Below are 20,206 nucleotides of genomic sequence, written 5' to 3'. Positions count from 1 at the left end.
AATGGGCAGTTTTAGCAATGTGGTCTGAGAAAGTCAGCTGATCATCAATCATAACTCCAAGGTTTCTGGCTTTTTTTGAAGGAGTTATGATTGATGTGCCTAACTGGATGGTGAAATTGTGATGAAACGATGGGTTTGATGGAACCACAAGAAAGAACCACCTTTTTAAACCCATATGACTATTTTTGAGTCGATGAAAGTCACAAGGAATAATTTGTGTTAATTCAAATATGATGCTTTAAGACATATCATGTCTGGCATCAATGACATCAAATGTTTTCTTGTGCCTCATCATTGAGTTCAAACCTTATGTGCCACATCTTGACAGAACATGATCTTTACTTAATATCCTAATGATTTTTGGCATAAAACAAATCTATAATTTTGACCAGTACAATGTATTTTTGGCTATTGCTACAAATATACCCCAGCGACTTAAGACTGGTTTTGTGCTCCAGGGTCACATATTTTTGTCAACGTGACTACCTTTTTATGTATATAATGTAAAGACCATTTTATAATGGTTTATGCAGGGCTGTTATAGTTAACTAAAACTGGAACTATTAAAAATCTATTTTGTTTATTTAAATAAAGCTGAAATAAAATACAATCTAAATAGTAGATAAAAAAAAAAAAAAAACTTACGAAACTTGAACTGGCAACTAACAGGAAAAAAATGCTACAACTCTAACTAAAATAAAAATAAATACAAATTGAAAAATAAAATTAAAATAATAAAAAATAAGTAAAAGTTTATTTAAAATATTAATAGCATATATAAAGCTAAAATAACATTCATTTTCTGAGTATGGACAAAATTAACCTTTTTTATGTTGCTTTGTGTTACACAAAAACATAACTGTTTGGAAGCGTTTGAAACAACAATGTAAAATGTTAATAATGTAAAATATTAATAATGTGGTGAATTTTACAAATCAAATAAGGGAAAATAAGTAAACATTTGTCAATCAAAAGTTTAACTGTTTGGAAAATAAATATAATGCAGTAAAAAAATATATATATATTTTAGAGTGTATGTGTACTGGGACTAGCTGAAAATCGACAAAAGATGTATAGTATACATAGAAAATACAGCTCGTGTAAATCTCTCTTTTTTCTTTTCTTTTTGGGTATTGTTATTGTTACTGCTATTTTAATTGACGCTGTGCATTAGCAAATAGTTGAGGCCATTTATATTTGCTCAAGCATACACACAAGTCTCTTTATAAATAAAATCTTGAGCACATTTTACATCATATCGTATATCTCTTCCATCAATGCATGACCCCGCCAGAAACCCTTCAGTATATTTCAGTCACAGTCCCTTTGTTCATGCGTCTTCTTTTCTCTCTCCTAGCCCTGAAAGAATGCTTACAGTCTATCTCAAGATGCTACATTCTGACATGATGAAAGACCACCACAGTGGATGAGACCTCTGTCTGTGTGCTCTGAAAAGCGCCGTGTGTTAAGCAGATCCACCCAATCAGGCTGTATTGTTCTGAAGCCCTCCAGGCCATCTGCCTCTCAGGTTGGTCAAAGCTGAAAACCTTGTGCTGAGCAGGATGTGGAGGCATGTCTAGCTTTATGACCTCTCTATATCTATAGTCTTTACCCTATGGAGCATCTAATTCAATTATCACACACCTCTATATGACAATAGTCATTGTAGGTGTCTATTCTGAAGGCTGAGGGCAGCACTTAGAAGAAGTCTAGAAGAACAAAGAGTGTGAGCATTCTTGATTAGCATCCTTGGTTACAAATGGCGCTTGAGGACACAGTGAGAACCATTACCACATGTTTACCATATTGTCTTTGTGAAGGCAAGTCACAGTCAACTCGAGTTCAATGTATAAAGCGAATAATATCAGTTTTTACATAAATTCTGCAGTCTCTTCTTATAAATGATGAATATTTCTCACTGATAATTGCAAGTGTCCAATCAGATTTGTCACTATGGACATCTATTCTAATAAACAATTTCCTGATCTTATTTTCTCATCCTAATTTTTCCATTCAATGCATTGTCAACAAGCACGCAAATTATGTTATTCTTGGGGAATCAGATTACATGAAATGCTGCAAATTGTGGAGCAAACAACAATGAATCCGACTGAATGACGCTGATTTTTTTTCTGTATTTCTTCAGGAAAGGTCAAACAACTTTAGCACAGAGATACTTCTGATATTTTTGAATAGTTTATTATTATTATTATTTCATTTATAATAAAAAAGAGCTTTTTTACATTTAATTACAGGCTAATATGAACTAATATCTTACTACAGTGAATATTTTAGACTTATTTTAATTATGTAAGACATACCAGTCCTGACTTTTTTTTAACTATTTTTATATACTTGCATTTTTTATTTTATTAGTGTTATATATATATATATATATATATATATATATATATATATATATATAAAATTTATTTAAAAGTTTTTATTCTAAACAACCATAAAAATCAGCAGGACATTTTGTCTGTTATTTAGTTATGATTTACTTGGTAGCCAATCCATAATGAGATCTAATTATTCAGAAAACCTGCCAATAACTACAAATTAAACATCAAATTGGTTCTTATTGGGTATGATTGTGTCATATTGTGCAACTTTTTAGGGCACTAGTTTAAGCATATTAGGTCAAGATATGTATTGTATGTACACACATGCACAACTGATTACAATAAAAAAACAAAACAGTACATGTACACACAAATCAGCTGCACTATTGTAAAGTGCTGCAGGCTCATTTTTCTTTTCTTATAGTGTGATTTCAAGTCAGACAAAACCTACCAACACAATAGCATGCACCTCGAATCAAACCACTCTCAAAGTTCACAGGGTCAAAGCTGCAATCCCATCTTGTTGCACAACTCCTGTCTGTGGGAGCTGAATAGAGCTCATGATCTGTGGCTGTTAGAACGTACCGCTGGGCATTGCTGACATTCATCAGAGCTGCATCTGGATAGGGGGGTGAGATTAGATCATGTAATCTGCTAGGAGAGGATGGGGGGGCTGGCCAGGAAGTGGCTGTAATGAATGAGATGAATCAGGGAAATGGGTTTGGATGGCGGGTTTCAACCATCAGGCCTTTAATACTGGAGGAAGATGTTCAAGATGATCAAGACATGTCTGAGTGTATTTACCAATAAAATGGAAATTGATCTTATTAGGAGATCTTTAACAGACAATATGAACAGTATCTCTGTTGCTTTTACAAAGTAGGCTGAATCATCTCTTTTTATATGGGGTTATCAGATGTTGCAAACTAGGCTACTGTATCGGTATTAGGAAATTATGAATCACATACAAGACATGCAATAAGACCATTGCAGGTCTTGGTAGCCCATCCGTAGCCCATTCATAATTAGGGGTTCAAGCAAGTAGGTGCATATCACTTGATAGATCTCCTCATAATGCACAACTTTGCCTCAAAAACCATTGCTGTTAATCAAATCGTTCATTAAATATTCTCAATTATGTTAAAAATCTACTTTTGCGAACTCGTCCTAGGTTTTTTGCTCAATCTCGATCAAACCACTGCAGTAATATTCGCTGGACTCTCTAGATCAATAATTATCAAAAAAACATTTTAATTTTGTCCTTTGGTTAGCTGTAACGGAGTCATTTAAAAATGGGGCGTGGCCAAATATACCCAAACCCTATAAAACCTAAATGAAAACTCAAAACTTTACGAAACTTGGTGAAAACATGTGTAAGAGGACGCGTAATAAGCACACAAAATTTCATGGAGATCGGACCATAGGTGGTGCTATAACAGTTATAAAGGCCTCAAAAACACAATATTTCTATAGAAAATGACCTCAAGTTGTAGAACATGTTCATATATTCACACAAACACTAGATCTTCATATCATATGATAGATCTCCTCATTCTGAACAACTTTGCCTCTGGGACTAATGCTGTCAATCAAATCGTTCATTAAATATTTGAGATTATTAAAAAAAAAAAACTACTTTTGTAAACTAATTCAATTCATTACATTTATATAGCGCTTTTCTAGGCACTCAAAGCACTTTACATTGTCAGGGGGTATCTCTTCATCCACCACCAGTGTGCAGCATCCACCTGGATGATGCGACGGCAGCCATAGTGCGCCAGAACGCCCACCACACACCAGCTTATTGGTGGAGAGGAGACAGAGTGATGAAGCCAATCAGTAGATATGGGGATTGTTAGGAGGCCATGATGATCAGAGGCCAATGGGCAAATTTGGCCAGGATGCCGAGGTCACACCTCTACACTTTTCGAAAGACATCCTGGAATTTTTAATGACCACAGAGAGTCAGGACCTCGGTTTAACGTCTCATCCGAAGGACGGTGCTTGTTGAAAGTATATTGTCCCCGTCACTATACTGGGGCGTTAGGACCACAGACCACAGGGTGAGCACCCCCTGCTGGCCTCACTAACACCTCTTCCAGCAGCAACCTAGTTTTCCCAGGAGGTCTCCCATCCAGGTACTGACCAGGCTCAGCCCTGCTTAGCTTCAGTGGGCAACCAGTCTTGGGCTACAGGGTGATATGGCTGCCGGCTAGTCCACAACTAGTCCTAGGTTTTAAACTCAAAACCATTAAAATCACTGCAGTACAGCTCTTTAGACTCTCTACGTCAATAATTATCAAAAAATTTTGAAAATTTGCATTTGGACAGTTATAACAGGACCATTTAATAATATGGCCTTGATATAGTGTACCCAAAACCCTATAAATCTATAAAAAGAAAACCCTATAAAAGAAAGCTCTAAACTTCATGAAAAAGTGAGCACACGTGTCATATGATTGTAGACAAGCATGCAAAATGCAAAATTTATGGGGCTCAGACATTAGTTGCCTCTATAACAGTTAAAACGTTGAAAAAGTACATTTAAATTGCAAAATCCATGGAAATGTCATTTTAACTACTAGAAGCAGAAGACCATTAATTGGCTCATTCTGCTCACTATATATCTCTATTTACAGGTCTGCCATTTGTATTCATGTCTATGAATTATAAAGTCACTATGATAACATTCAATATCACATTTTGTCAAACTTTACCACTTCATTTACCTGGAGGAATCAATTTACCTGGAGTAATTTTGCAATTACGCCACATTATGATTACAGTGAGACCTGAAAATTGCATTATAAAGAGAAGACTTGCAGTAAGCATTTTGTTACCCATCATTTACTTTAAATCTCTACATCTACAACAAAATGTGTTTGCATGTGTAAGTATGCTTACTTTGTATTAAGTATTATACTTAAGCCCTTTCATTTCAGGTTGAACATGTGTGTGTTGCAAGATTTTTCATCATGGATGTATTGTAATGTCAGTCCAAAATTTCAGGTTGGCCTAGACCAAAACCCCGGTAATCGCTGCTTGCAGCTATATTATTTTATTGTATTTTTAGATTTTATATAATAGTCTATATTGTATATATTTGTACAAAAAGTACCAAATACACAAAATAATGATCTTTAAAAAAGCATCATATGACCCCTTTAATTTTCAAGTTATTTGAGACACATACAGCTTTTGAACATTTTCATCGTTACTTTACAATAACAATTATAAAAAGAATCTATTAAATCAGAAAAGGTATCCATTGTAACTCAATGCTCACACTGTACTTTGCTTCGTGCGCGTGCTCGTGACCTTCCAGCAGGACAAACGTCACAGGAAACACTTCTCTTCTCAAGATGGCGCGCTGCAGCAAGTTAGGGAGAGTCAGCCGCAGCCGGTCGTTCGCTTGAGTAACATGTACAAAACACCATGTAGTAGACTGACGGGAGTCTGGAAATGCCTTCCACGTGATGGTATTAATAACTATGTCATGTTAATGAGGCATATGTGTGTTTTCGCTCGTTCCGTGCTGGTATTTTGGCATTTTGCTAGCCGGTTAGCCTAGCCGCTGAAGCGCTACTTCAGCACCATGACCTTAAAATAACATCACAGTTTACATGACGTGATCCTATTTTAAAAGGAATCCCCGTAACTACGTGCATTAACATAGATATACAAGTATTTTTCTGCTCTGCTTTGTGCATATTGCTTGCTGCAGATCATTTGACTTACATTGCCCATTGTATAATCATGTATATACAGGCGTGTGTGTGTGTGTGTGTGTATGTATGTATGTGTGTGTGTGTGTCTGTTTTAGAGAGATTGTCGTGCAAATATTGTTTATATTAGAAAAACTGCTGTATTGTGTCCTCATGAGTGTTGCAGGTGTCAGTTTTGATATGATGCCATGTGTTATTTGGCATGACGTCATTGTGAAGTTGTCAAATGTCTAGTAAATTGAGTAGTGATACACTCCAACAACCACTGAATTGATAAAGATAAAGCATTTCTTATGCAATTGTTATTTCTAATAGAAAATTTTCAAATTCATAAAATTACATGGTCTGACTCCAGAACAAATTTTTCTCACTTTAAAAAATTACTCCAAACTTTGTTGCTATACACATATATAAAGATAAAAAAACAGGTATGATTTTTTTTTTTTTTTTTGCTGCATATAGTGGCACCTCTTCTATTTTTCTTACCGTTGAATTAATATTTCTCATTGTGTTTTTGTCGTTCTTGTTGATGGCATTAATTAAAATAAAGATCAATATTAATTAATGTCTTGTCTTGTTGAAGGTTTGGTTGGTGTCAGCGTGCAGCAGAAGCTCATTGCAAATGCGGCTAGGAGTCACATGAGTGCCAGGAGTCTGATTCAGCTCTGCAGGAAAAATCAAGCAGAATGGATCACGTTCCAGCATCTCTGCTTTCTGAAGAGACAGGTATAGGATGTGAGGTGCTGCCTTTATGGATCCATAACCAGTAATACACTGACCAGGACAATTCAGCTCTAAAATAATCTATCTATAGACATTTTTGATATTTATAAATATTATCTAGTCTTTTTGAGCCAACTCTCTTATAATACGTTTGCAGGGGGATACTGTTTCTATGTAATATTATTTTCCTAAATTATTTGCAAATTAAATTAGACATGTTTAAATTCCCTGTATCTTCCCATTTTAACAGAATTAACTGATTAAATTGAAATCCATCAAATGTCAGCCATATTTCTTCCCTCTTCCCCCAGTATGTGAAGAGCAGCAGCGGTCTCGGCCAGAGAGCGAGACCCAAGCAGGAGCATGTTGCCTCTGTGCTGGATGATCGAGATGATTCGGTGGTCAGTCAGGTTCAGCAGATACCAGCCTTAAAGCCTGAACCAGGTACTGTGGTGCCGCCATGTGACCCGGTTGAACCAGAAGCAGCCAGAACAGCCCGCTTGGAGGCCCGGCAATGGAAAGAGTTAAAGGTTGAATACAGTGATTTACCAGGGATTTACGCACGGCTCTCCAAACTTAAATTAACAGGTATATGTTTTATGTATTTTGTATAAATGAAAGTAATATTGCATAATTGAGAAATATGTAGTTACTTATGCAGTAAGCAAAGCTAAACTGCTGATCATGAAGTTCATGGAAAGTTAAATGTGATGCTTAATCTAAAAAAAAGCACTGACTAATGATTAAATAATAATCATTTAAAAAAATAGTCTCCGCCCATTAAGTACTTTGACAGTGTTCATCCTTTAAAATTTTCTTTAGCTTTTTCTGAAATAATAATATTGTATGTGATAAGCATTCCACTTATTTGTTCTGCATAATTAACTTGCATAATATGCTGGAAGTTATACTTCTGACAACTTTTAGTGATATGATAGCAGAACATTTATTGATGTCTAATAGCCTAATGACATCTAGCTAACTTTCTTCTGACTCCTCTTAGATTGATTCTTAATTGTTAGTTTAGAGGGTGAATAACATACACTCTTTTTTTTTGTTGTTGAATTGATGCAAATTTTTTTTACAAGATGTTAAAACTCCATTGTATTTAATATGAAATTCTGCCAAAAGTGTTTTTTTTTTTTTTATCTTATCACTTTTACTTATTTGTTCATTGTTTTTAATATACTTTTGGCATTACATTTTTGCAGAAACTGCAGTTACCGTTTTAACTAAATCAATAAGCTATTTTGTAACCTTGCTCTTTCTTTTTGTCCATAGCTCTTGTGGTTACTACAGCAGCTGCTGGCTATGCCATGGCTCCAGTGCCCTTTGACCCTGTCACTTTTTTGATGGCTTCAGTCGGAACGGGTCTCTCTTCCTGTACAGCCAATTCCATCAATCAGGTCAGTCACCTCATGCACATTCATAAAATAACTGCACACTCAGCACAGTGTGACTGGACCAAACACATCATATGAAGCCAAGTGACCTGACATCCAGCTGGAACAAGCTAGCAAGTGTTGGACGCACATGTGTGTATGTGTATATCAGGGCTCCAGACTCATTCTTCCCACTGGTCGCTCTTTTGCGACTAACTTTCTCAGTTGGTCGCACAAGCACATGATTTGGTCGCATTTTTTTAGTTTTTTTGCTACAACATGGGATTAATCAATGCATGCTGATGAACTTTTATCATAGCATACACCACATGCTCTATTATATACTGACTAATAAATTACAGAATGTTTAGCTAAAACTGAGGAATCAAATAAAAAATAAATAAAAGAGAGCAGCTTCTATAGCATAACGTGAGGTAAACGGCAAAGATAACAAGCTTTTCAAAATGAAAACAAAAAGAAAAAACTAAACTTGCTGTCCGTGACAGTGCTTGCATGTTTTTGTTTTGTTTTTCCCCCCCACAAGAATACCAACATGTTCACCTTCTCTGGTTTAAGAAGCGGTCTTTTACTTTAGCTTGAAAACCATCCATCATTTTTGCTGCGTGCACCTTCACGCTCGTGCTGACGCGGTGAGTATAAATCAGGCTCTACACTCTTAAGCGCTGCGCAGTTTCGTTATGCTTTTGGTTTCGTTTGCCGTTTGATGTTTCTCATATTCAGAAATGGCAGCGCTTATGAGTTGAACAACACGGTGGTCGCGCCAGTGCGACCGCTCACAAAATGTAGTCACTCAGGCAGAAAAAATGCTCACAAAATGCGACCAGTTGGTCGCAGTCTGGAGCCCTGTATATTAAAAAGCTGTGCATGTCTGATGTTGTCTACCTTTAGATCTATGTGTAGATGTAGTTTTCTTTTGTATTGCAGAATTAATTTTAGGATAATCATTTCCCTGCTTCAGGATGATAAAGCACATTTTACCTCCAAATTCTTATTACTATAACGTCTCACTTATTTTTCAATGATGAATAATTACAGAGTTATTCATTTATTTATTTTTTTGTCTGTTACAGTAACAAAAAATGTTAATTAAAACAAAAAAATATTTTATTTAAAAAATAATTTTATACATTGTAGTATTACTTTTTTAAATAAAAAAAATAATTAACTTTTTTTTGTTTTAATTAACTTTTTGTTACTTTGATAAAAAATATAATGCTGTAATGAATCATCATTAAAAAATAAGTGAGCCAGTTACAGAAGCATTATAGTAATAAGAATTTGTAGGTAAAATGTGCTTTATCATCCTGAAAATTTGCTGCTTCTAATAGTTTAATTCTGAAAACGGATCAGTAATTTCTGAAAACAATCTACTGAATTTTATGGAATTAGAGTGAGCGCTGTGTAGAAATTTTTTATTTTTTTTTGTAATCTAGATATTTTGCTAGCAATGGCCTTTACTTTCACACTAATAAAAATGTACTTGCATTGTAGCTTTTACCGTGGTTTAAAATTCATGATTGCAAAAGTAGACATCTGACATCTAAAAAAATGTGATGACCAGAGTTTGGCTAGACGTGTTGATGCAGGCCCAGGGCAGACCACACAAATCCAGTTGTAGATGGTTAGAAATGTATGACCCGCTAGTTTTGGTACTTAAGCTCGACTCTGCACAAGCATTCCAGTCAGAGTAATTGCTTACTTGGCGGTCTGTTGATTTTTCTATTGTTTTGCTAGTGTACAGCTAGATGGATGAAGTCTCATTGCTGCGTTGGCTTGACTTCAGTGAGTCCCGCAATGCCCAGCAGAGTTTCATTGTGTGTTACACAAACACGGGACACAAGCACTCGATATGGGCTCTCACAGTGCACTTTGTCATTAGTTTAGAGAGAAAGAAAAGAAATCAGCTCTTAAGTGAGCCAATTGTAGAGTCTTTTGAATTCCACTCCTGCTGTGTATCTAAAAAATACATTAGGCCAGATTAGCTGTGCCGCTGTGATGTTTTTCAGATGAAAGCATTTGCCAAGCTAGAATGAGAAGAAACCGAGAGCGAGAGGCACGTGTTGCATACACTCTGGTTTGCTCCATCTGTAATCAGCTTTCTGCTCCAAGCAGAGTACGTTCTGTGCAGTTATGCTCTTCGTGACTCAAGAGTATTAGCCAAATTGAAGATTGTTACATCAACTTGCTTTAAGGCCTGTGGCTTCTTGGCCAATAACCAGGCGTGGCCTGTAATTTGTTGAAGGTCACAATCACACCACTGGGCCGAGCCCCATTGGCTGAGTTCACCTGATGACCTGTTTTTAAAGAGGTCCTATTATGCTTTTTCACTTTTTCAACTTTAGTTAGTCTGTAATGTTGCTGCTTGAGCATAAAAAAAATTTACAAAGTTACAAAGCTCAAAGTCCACTTCAATAGGAGCTATTTTATTTAACAGTTATTCATTTAACACTTTTCAAAAACTACAACGAACGACTCGTTTGGACTACAACGCATATTTTCCGGGATTTGTGATATCACAAATACCGACGAATGGGACGAGACCTGGTTGAGCTGCACTAGAAAAGTCTAGGTCTAGAGAAAGACTCTAGGTAACACTAGAGTGTTATCACTATGTCGGAGACACGCTAGTTTTCCCAAGGCAGACGAACTTAGAGTGGTTACAATTAGGGCTGTGCGATATTGAAGAAAAATGCGATATGCGATACCTTGTTAAAAAATGCGATATTCGATATGCGATACAATATAGAATATATTCGATAATTGTACACAAGTATTGGTGTACAATCAATTTAAATTATATTTTTAAATACCGTATTGACCTGACTATAAGACGATGTTTTTTTTCTTGGAAATACATCTGCTGGCCGAGATACGGCTTGTGCGCTCTTCAGGTGTGAGTCAGACAGCAAGACGAGACGGCAAAGAGTTGTTTTCTGCAACTTATTGCACTTAATAACTCTTTTTAACATCAAGCAATTCTCTGCTATATGCGTCGAACTAAAACTTTGACCTTTTGCAACGTTTTGATTTAAGTAGCCTATTATTAAAATTATAATGATATCGCACGCCGTTGCGATATGCATATTGCGATATTTACATTTGCGATATTTCGATCATTTCGATATTTCAGAAGGCGGGCCATCATTTGATACAGGAACTATTGGAGCCGTTCATGTAAAATATGTGAAAAATAATGTGTTTTTCGAACAACCTAGTATGAGAGCCTGTTCTAGTACACCCCCAAAACAAAATCAAGACTTTGTAAGAGAGCATAATAGGACCCCTTTAACAGGAAGATCGTATCATCGTACACTTGGACCTTTTCCCTCCTTAGTGGCATCTCTGCAGTGCTTTTACTCATTGCATTGTTCTGTTTGCCCGACCTCAATGTGTCACATGCTGGTGGCCTTTTTTACCTGAGGCCTAGATGGTGCAGAAACGAACAAGCAAATATTTGCTTCTCAGGTTGGGCATAAATGCCTTCAACCATTCAGATTATCTCATAGGCCATTTCAAGATTGATTGCTAACCTTTTTCTGATATGCCTGCATCAAATAGATGTGTGTTTGGTTCACGTTTCTGACTAGATTTGATCCACTTCTACCTGATTTATTTGATTATAAGTAAAGTCAAATATTAAAATATGATTACAATTTAACTATTAATATATGCTGAAATGCAACTTATACAACTTTTATGGAAAAGCTGAATTTTTAGCAGTCATTCCAGTGTTCAGTGTCACAATCCTTCAGAAACAATGTTGGAAACATTTGTGCTGCTTAATATTTTTGTGGAAACATGTTTTTTTTTCCAGGTTTTTTTATCGAATGAAAAGTTCAGTAGCATTTATTTGAAATAATTTTTTTGCTATAATGTAACAGTAAAGTCAGTCTTTACTGTCACTTTTGATCAATTGAATGCATCTTTCTTGAAGATTCGTTTATTATGAATATTTCTGACATCAAACTTTTGAATTGTAGTATATTTTTATAAATATATTTTGCATATAGAAAATGAAGTGTTTTAAAAAAACATTCAGTTTTTGTTTGTGTAATCTCTATAAAATTATTTAAAAAGTCCTAATCTAGTAATCATGAATTTTCAAGTTTTGATAATTCAGTTATTAAAAGGTGCCAGAACCATCTTGATGATTAGCATGCTGAATAAACAGACTGTGCACATTTGAATTGATGCTAAATTAGTAATGCATAGATGACTTGGGGAAAACATGGGGGAAGAGCTTGGATAGTTATGAAAGGTTTAAAGAAATCTTACAGTTAAGAAGACAACTCATTCTCCAAGTCATTTTTGAAGTTATAGAATTGGAGAAAAGGTTGATTAGCTATAATTGTGCAAGTTAAAATCAGGGCTCACCTGGTCTTTAAGTGCATTTAATAATGAAATGGATACAAGGTCTAAGAGGCTGAGGTAGCGGGTGAAGGCGGACAGATGGGCGCTCTGTAAATTTGTTGCGTTTGATGTGCCGTCTTTGAAGTTCTAATTGAGCAGGAACAGTGAGGAGGGATGGAGTACTTGGAACAGGTTCATCAATCACGTGTGCTTTTATATGCCAAAAAGCATGTTGAAACAGGTATCAGATGGTAGTTGTATTTTTTAAGTGGAACTTGGATATTTCTAATACATACTTTGGTTTACTTCGCTCTGTACTGTCTAGATGGCCTTGTGACTTCTGCAAGTGTTTCTGAAGGTTCAGTCTGAGACTAATAGGCTTTCTGTGGCTTCAGAGGACATTTAATCCATAGACCGTGGAGCTGGCTTCTTGTGGCAAACGGTTAGTCTTCACTCCACACGTTACAGTATGGAAAGAACCTGTGTCTGGCCTCTCTGTCTCGCCTCCTACTCACAGTTGTAGCTTGGTTTTGCGTGGTGGATGTGTAACTGCAGCCATAGTAGTGCATCATAGTAGCCAGCAGGGGTGTGTGGTATGACCAAAATCATATGTAATATGACTGTAACTGTATATATATATATATATCAAGTATTTTTGCTGGATTTTCAAAGAATCGTTGCTAAAAAATAGGCATAATTTTGGTAATTTTGGATTATTAGGTGAATTACTTAATTTAAGTTAATTAGTTTTCTCTTTTTTTTGGAACGTGGACATATATTATATATTATATTATATTATATTATAATATAATTTATTATATTATAACAGAACAAAGTTAAAAGCATTTGATCATTTTATCTATTATATATTATTATTTTGTATGTGTATATTATTACATTAACACAAAGTTAAAAATGAGAGACACAATACTGTAAAAAAAACTATATTTCTAAAGTTACATTTTCTTTCGTGTCTTGTTTGTGATGAAGTTTACTCAATATTATTATATTTTACTTAATGTTTTATTGTTAATCTTGGATTTAAAGATATTTAATGTTGTCCGGTCTACTTATTATAGGTCAAATATATTGATGGTTTAGCAACGCTTTTACCAACTGACGCATTTATACAGTCATACTGGCCAAAAATAATATGCAAAAATCCTGTAAATCAGATCGACACCAAAATCATGAGTTTTAATCTAAAAGGCAACAGTGGTAAAATGTCACTTTGGAGTTGCTTTGGAAAAACGCATCTGCCTCTCGAAATAAATGTAATGCAGAGTTTATTGTTGTATTTGTAAGGGTGGTTGGTGTTGTAAGTGTTGGACGTAAATTACACTGGGTACCTGATGGCAGATTTGTTTATGCTGTGCAAATACAGTGCAACAGAATAACAGAGATATTGTATACAATCTGTCTCTTTGTTCCTGAAGCCTCAAGCGCTTTTTGAAGTCTTAGAGCTCTGTGTGCATGCAGAAACTGTGACGTGATTGTCATCGTATCTGCTAGCAGCTTGTACAAAGACAAATTCCTGGTGCGTATACCCTTCTGAAAGAGTTTTGCATTACACATGGCTAATGAAAGCCATTCTGATTCTATTGCATTTATTCGGGGTGCCGTCTATGTGATGAACGCTGTTCTTTCTTAGTGAAGAGCAGCTTTGTTTTTGTTGTTTTCGTAGTAAAACTGAGCAGCTGGTAGAACGCCGCCACAAATCATGTGCCATGTGGTCATTGTAGTAACTCTCTGATCTCATTCTTCAAGTCCTGACTCATCTTGTGTAATGTGACAGGTCTTGGGCACACCCATACCTGGCGGTAACTGATCTCCGCTCTTAACTCATCCTTTGGGTTTTATAACTCCAGAGAGGAAAATAAAAGAAGAATGACGTCCTTAGATGTGGTGCCAGTTTTTTTTCTTCTCCCATTATAAAACATCCCTGCCACCCCCGTGCGGTTTGCCATGATCAAAGATGATAATTTTTAAACTTGTAGAGTCCACTAAACATACGACAAACAAATCAAAGTTAAGGTGGATCCCTTTAAGCTTTGCTGCCTGCGGATTGAACATCAAACACCAAGCAGGTTGATTTTTGGTACCTCAGGAGCCAGTCGAGTTCGTCTCCGTTTGTGTTTACTTGTGACCGTGATGAGATTTACTTTGAGATGAGAATGACAGGCCTGGGATTCAGTGGCTGTAGCTTTTAGCCTTTGGTTCCTTGGAGTGTTTCCTGAAGTCACATTGCAATTTTGTGGTTTCTTATTTCAGTGTAACCTTGTTTGGAAACTGTCAGGAATGCTGTAAAAACCCAGAATCCCCTAAAATTGGCCAGCCAAAGTCGATACTGCATTCCACCAGGGGACACAATATTCAGTTGTATCTCTATATTTCACATACAGTTACGTCTTTTGTGATTTTGGATTTGGATCTTTCAGTACATTTACATTTTTAAGGCACAGGGATTTCTGCACCACTAGTGGCACTAAACAGAATTGCAGTAGTAACTAGGTTTTAAATGTTTTCTGAAGAAAATGTTAGAAGTGTTTCTCCAGTGGATGGACAGACAGGTAGTGAGTTCCTTTATAATTACCTTAATACTACCTTTCTAAAGTTTGGGGTTGGTAAAATTTGTAAAATGTTTTTAAAAGAAGTCTCTTATACTCACCAAGGCTGCATTTATTTAATCAAAAATATAGTAAAATAGTAATATTGCGAAATACCACATTTTAAAATAACTTTTTTCTATTTTTTTATATAGATTTATTCATGTGATAGCACAGCTATGTATTTTTTGTGTCACATTATCCTTCAGAAATCATTCTTAAATGCTAATTTGCTGGTCAGGAAGCATTTCTTATTATTACCAATGTTAAGAACCGTGATACATTTTTTTTTTTGAGATACATAACTTACTGATAATAACTGATCATAAGATACATAACTTACTGATCCCAGACTTTTGAAGAGTAGTGTGTTTGTTTGTTTGTTTGTTTGAAGACAAACTTTCATTTAAAATGACTTGCATTGCAGTCTAGGTGTTTTAATCTGGGAATTGAACCCATGAATTTATTGTTGCTTTGTACTGTTATACAGAAATGCAGTCATTCCTTCCCCACATGTCATTAGCTGTGTCAGTGTTGCTGTACTGACTGATCAAACAGATTTCAATTCTATTTTCTATCACTGGTGTTCCAGAAGTTTCATACTTCACCTTTTAAACAATGCTGCTTTACGCGGTCCACAGTTTATGATGAATACTTTAACCCAGCACACTCTGTAATGTCTTAATCTGCTGTTGTGATGATGTAGCTTTGAGGTCAGCCTAAGTAGAGCTTCATGGGCGTTCTGTTGATTGCTATGAAAGCTTTACTCTGAATTCCACTTAATTTGATAATTGAGTCCAAAGAGGCTTTTTTTCTCAAGCTAAAGGTTTGAAATCAGCAGTCGGGTGAAGGGGCCACAGCAAAGAAAATACTTCTTGTGCAGCCTCTTGCCAACAAGGACATTTTTCCCACTGCCTTTTTTCTGAGGTGTCAACTCAGTGTTGTTTTTGTAAATCCTGTCCTGGTATTTCAGGGGTGGTTTTGTGTCATATCTCCTGTTGGGATAGACGGGTGTGAGTGTGCGGTGGGTCGTCAGAGGATGGCAAGCGTCTGACAAGCCGAAGCAAAACACCTAGTTCCTTGACCCCGTCTCTATGCCTCACCTCCCTTTTGTTGCCTGTCTTTTTTTATTACATGTTTTTGTCAACTAGTGGGTGGGTTGTCTGAGAGACTAGTCATCTAGACAGTCTTAAGAAACCTTTTTTTAAAGACTAACACTTTTCTTAAAGACTATTTATATAACATTCTAATTATCCTGTTATTATTGCTTTTTATATAATTTTTATATTACTATTAATATTATTACACCCTATTATTTTTTTAGAGTGCATGTTTATTAGTTGAGATTTAATGTTTAAATTGTAAGTTTTATTCGTCATTTATAAGGGTAGGACAATTAATTCTCACCCAAAATATATAAGTATATACTTAGACCAACAGAAGAAAGATGAAACGTGTCAGGATGGTTAAGAATTATTCTGACACTGTACAATAATGATCGTTAATGATCTCATCTCTTTCTTGAACAAGTTTAAGATCCAAGCAGAATAAAACCTGAGCGTAATTATACTTGATTATTTAATCTTCTTAATAGCCCTATCCCATCTCAGTAGATTAAATGTTGCTTTGGACCTTTTTGCAGTGACGTTAATTATCTCTAAAACATTTAAACATGTTCATAGTTAATTCTGGAGTTTCCATGCTGAAATGATCTCGGAAATTCGCTGCTGATATAAAATGATCTAAACCTCCAGGAGGTTCTGCACCTTCTACTTCATATGAGGAGCTCTCGAGAGATATTCAGATGCAAATTTAAAAGCGTGACTTCGAGAAGCAGCATATCAAATCACCCTTTGAAGTAATTTATGGCTCTGGAAAACATTAATTCCTGTTGTGTTCTGCGTTTGATCAGGGTTGTACAAGTGCTCAACATCTTTGTTTCTGCTTTCCGTAATAATGTTAATTGTAATAGTTCTCTGATTTTGTTAAAAAGAAAATTTAAATTGGCTTGTCATTGTGTTTTTGGTACCTATTCAGACCGATTCGCTGTTCTCTAATGAGGCCTGCTATGAAATTTTAATGCCTAATCTATAAAGAAAAACATACTGGTTTGGGGACGACCTAACATCATCGGATCAACAAGAACAGAACCCATCACATGGAAGCCAAGTAATCACATCTCCATATCTGACAGCACAGAATGTTTTTCTACATAGGGTTTTCTGTAGATATGGGAACTGAAGGCCTCCGCTATCCCACAAGGCTTCTTGACTGCAGGCATCTCGCCCTTAATCTTGTGTGACATAGACAGAAGAGTGATTGTCGCCTGCTTGTAGTTTCCATGCATTTTTAAAATCCATATTTGCATGCGTAGGGTGGCTGCTTCAGAAGCAATGTACTGTAACCGAGAGAGAAAATTGGATGGAAATATTGGAACATAAAACTTGATCTCTGAGAGGAATGAACAGCTTTGTTTATGTTTTGATGGCTATCATTAAAATCTAACATTGATGCAGTCTCAGAATTGTTTTGCATATTGAAATTACCGTCTCAGAAATGCATCTTATATATCAGTATGCATTTTGGCTGCCAGTGAACTCTTGCTCAGTAATTCCTTTCATAGCTTAAAGGTATAACTCCACATTAAAAAAATAAAAAATACAATTGTGTGTGTATGTAAGTAAATGTTTTATTCCTGTGAAGGCAAAGCTAAATTTTCAGCTGCCATTACTCCAGTCTTCAGAAATCATTCTGATATGTTAATTTAATGCTCAAGTAACATTTCTTCTTTTTTATCAATGTTGAAAACAGTTGCTTAATATTTGCTGCAATTTGCTATTTGTTGAATAGAAAGTTCAGAAGAACAGCATTGTTTTGAAATAGCTATAGTTTGCAGTATTATAAATGTCTTTACTGTCACTTTTGATCATCCTTGCTGAATAAAAGTATTAATTTCTTTCAAAAAAAAAAATAATAATAAAATACTGACCCTAAACTTTTGGATCACAGTGTATATATTTGTTATATATAAATGTGTGTAATTATAATATATTTATTTAATACCCAGTACAGTTCAATTCTAGTTGAAGTCTAATCTCATATTAGCTGACAGCATCTTTCGAATCTTAATTTGGGCCACATGTCTAAAGTTTTGAGTCGTAATTCCTCCCTCTCTGGACCCATCTGTTAAAGCTCTGGCATTCCTGACAGCTCTTTTTGTCCCTCAGGACCTTTGTTACCTTCACATTAGGGGTCCCACGCTGCTGTGCAGAACCTCTGGAGGAGCCATAAGTTATAACCAGATGCCCTCTAAGACATCGCTCCAGCCCGTCTCGTTTTGAAGCACTCCATCCTGCAGTTTTATCTGTTGCCCCATGAGATGCAGAGACAGATGATACATTTTCAAACGGGTTGCAAATTCCACCGGCATGACGACATTGTGGTCTGTAGTTTACTGCCATTGCATCCTCAAAGCAAGACCGGCTGGTACTTGAGCAGCTCTTTAAAGATGTCCCGTTCAGTTCTTTTTAATGTTTTTGACATTTTGGAGTCTTAGCATGCACGAAAAATGCAATGACAGCTCTGTTAAGATTGGCCAAAAAGGTGTTCTCTTAGGGGTTCATGCTATACTTTATCAATTATTTATGAATCTTTTATTCCCGTCGGTAATCACATTAGTTCCACTGTACAATGTGACCAGCTCCTTGAAAGTGCATTCTTGCCATCACGACGAATGAGCGCTCGAAGCGAGACCACCTTTTTCGGAGGTGAAAACGTGTCTGAGGAAGGAATTAACACCAAGGTGATCCCTCCATTTAATAGATGCTTAAATTGAGAGCCTGTTTAACACTCCTTCCTTAACAATAGTGATGAGTCACCTCCGCTTTCATTTCTGCCGTAAGCTTTGAATCCGTTGGGGAGGTTGGCGTGAAAAGACAGACTCTTAATCAGTGGGCGATCTCTGATCAGATGGCACGGTGGCACACAGTCTGTTCAATGGCCTATTTCACGGTGTTCAGGATAAGAATGAATATTTAAACATAGGCTAGCGTTTAATAGTTAATTTTCCCCGGTCTCGGCGATCCGCAGGGTGTCAATCTATGTCAAACTCTTCACTATGGGATATTACGCTTCAGGCTCCATATGAACACATGTGCTTGAGCTGCGGCATTGTTCTAGTAAATGTCAGCAACAAAACATGGTTTTGTCACAGGAAATTTGATACTGTAATTTGTTCACCAGTTAGGTTGGGTTTCATTTTCTTTTGCATATTGAAATTGGAGAAACGTATTAGGGATATTCCATCGCTTTCTGGCAGCCAAGCTGTTTATGGCAAAGTCTACTGCAATTTGATGAAGATTATAAAGGTTGCACATAATTTTTGACCTTTGCACGTCTTTCATTCTGTGAAGAAACACACATTAGGGTGTATCGATATTACAGTTCTCTCCAAAAAGCTGATGTTCATTTTCATAATATTTCCAATATTGCAAGTCAGTACCAGTAATATAAATTTTTTGATATTAATATATAGCTTATTAATATTGATGTAATTTTTTATTTAGTATCAAGTTTTTATTTATTTACAGGTGCATCTCAATAAATTAGAATGTCATGGAAAAGTTCATTTATTTCAGTAATTCAAGTCAAATTGTGAAACTCGTGTATTAAATAAATTCAATGCACACAGACTGAAGTAGTTTAAGTTTTGGTTCTTTTAATTGTGATGATTTTGGCTCACATTTAACAAAAACCCACCAATTCACTATCTCAACAAATTAGAATACTTCATAAGACCAATAAAAAAAAACATTTTTAGTGAATTGTTGGCCTTCTGGAAAGTATGTTCATTTACTGTACATGTACTCAGTTCGGCGTGGCATGGAGGTGATCAGTTTGTGGCACTGCTGAGGTGGTATGGAAGCCCAGGATTCTTTGACAGTGGCCTTCAGCTCATCTGCATTTTTTGGTCTCTTGTTTCTCATTTTCCTCTTGACAAGGTTCAGGTCTGGTGAGTTTGCTGGCCAGTCAAGCACACCAACACCATGGTCATT

At 36.0% G+C, this 20,206-nt stretch overlaps 1 protein-coding gene across 1 annotated transcript in view; it reads left to right on the top strand.

Annotated features, from left to right (window-relative positions):
- The first annotated feature begins 5,691 nt into the window (after positions 1–5,691).
- cox10 (cytochrome c oxidase assembly factor heme A:farnesyltransferase COX10) overlaps positions 5,692–20,206 on the top strand; it is a 48,120-nt gene continuing 33,605 nt past the window's right edge. Inside the window, exons 1-4 of the mRNA XM_016507126.1 lie at positions 5,692–5,824; positions 6,654–6,796; positions 7,105–7,381; positions 8,075–8,199. Coding sequence (XP_016362612.1) covers positions 5,767–5,824; positions 6,654–6,796; positions 7,105–7,381; positions 8,075–8,199 — 603 coding nt within the window. The 5' untranslated portion in view covers positions 5,692–5,766. The remainder of the gene's footprint in view (positions 5,825–6,653; positions 6,797–7,104; positions 7,382–8,074; positions 8,200–20,206) is intronic.

This window comes from Sinocyclocheilus anshuiensis, unplaced genomic scaffold (assembly GCF_001515605.1).
Source record: "Sinocyclocheilus anshuiensis isolate Anshui unplaced genomic scaffold, SAMN03320099.WGS_v1.1 scaffold1509, whole genome shotgun sequence".
Lineage (NCBI taxonomy): Eukaryota > Metazoa > Chordata > Actinopteri > Cypriniformes > Cyprinidae > Sinocyclocheilus > Sinocyclocheilus anshuiensis.
Note: the sequence above shows the minus strand (reverse complement) of the source record. Positions and strands in the feature narration are given on the sequence as shown.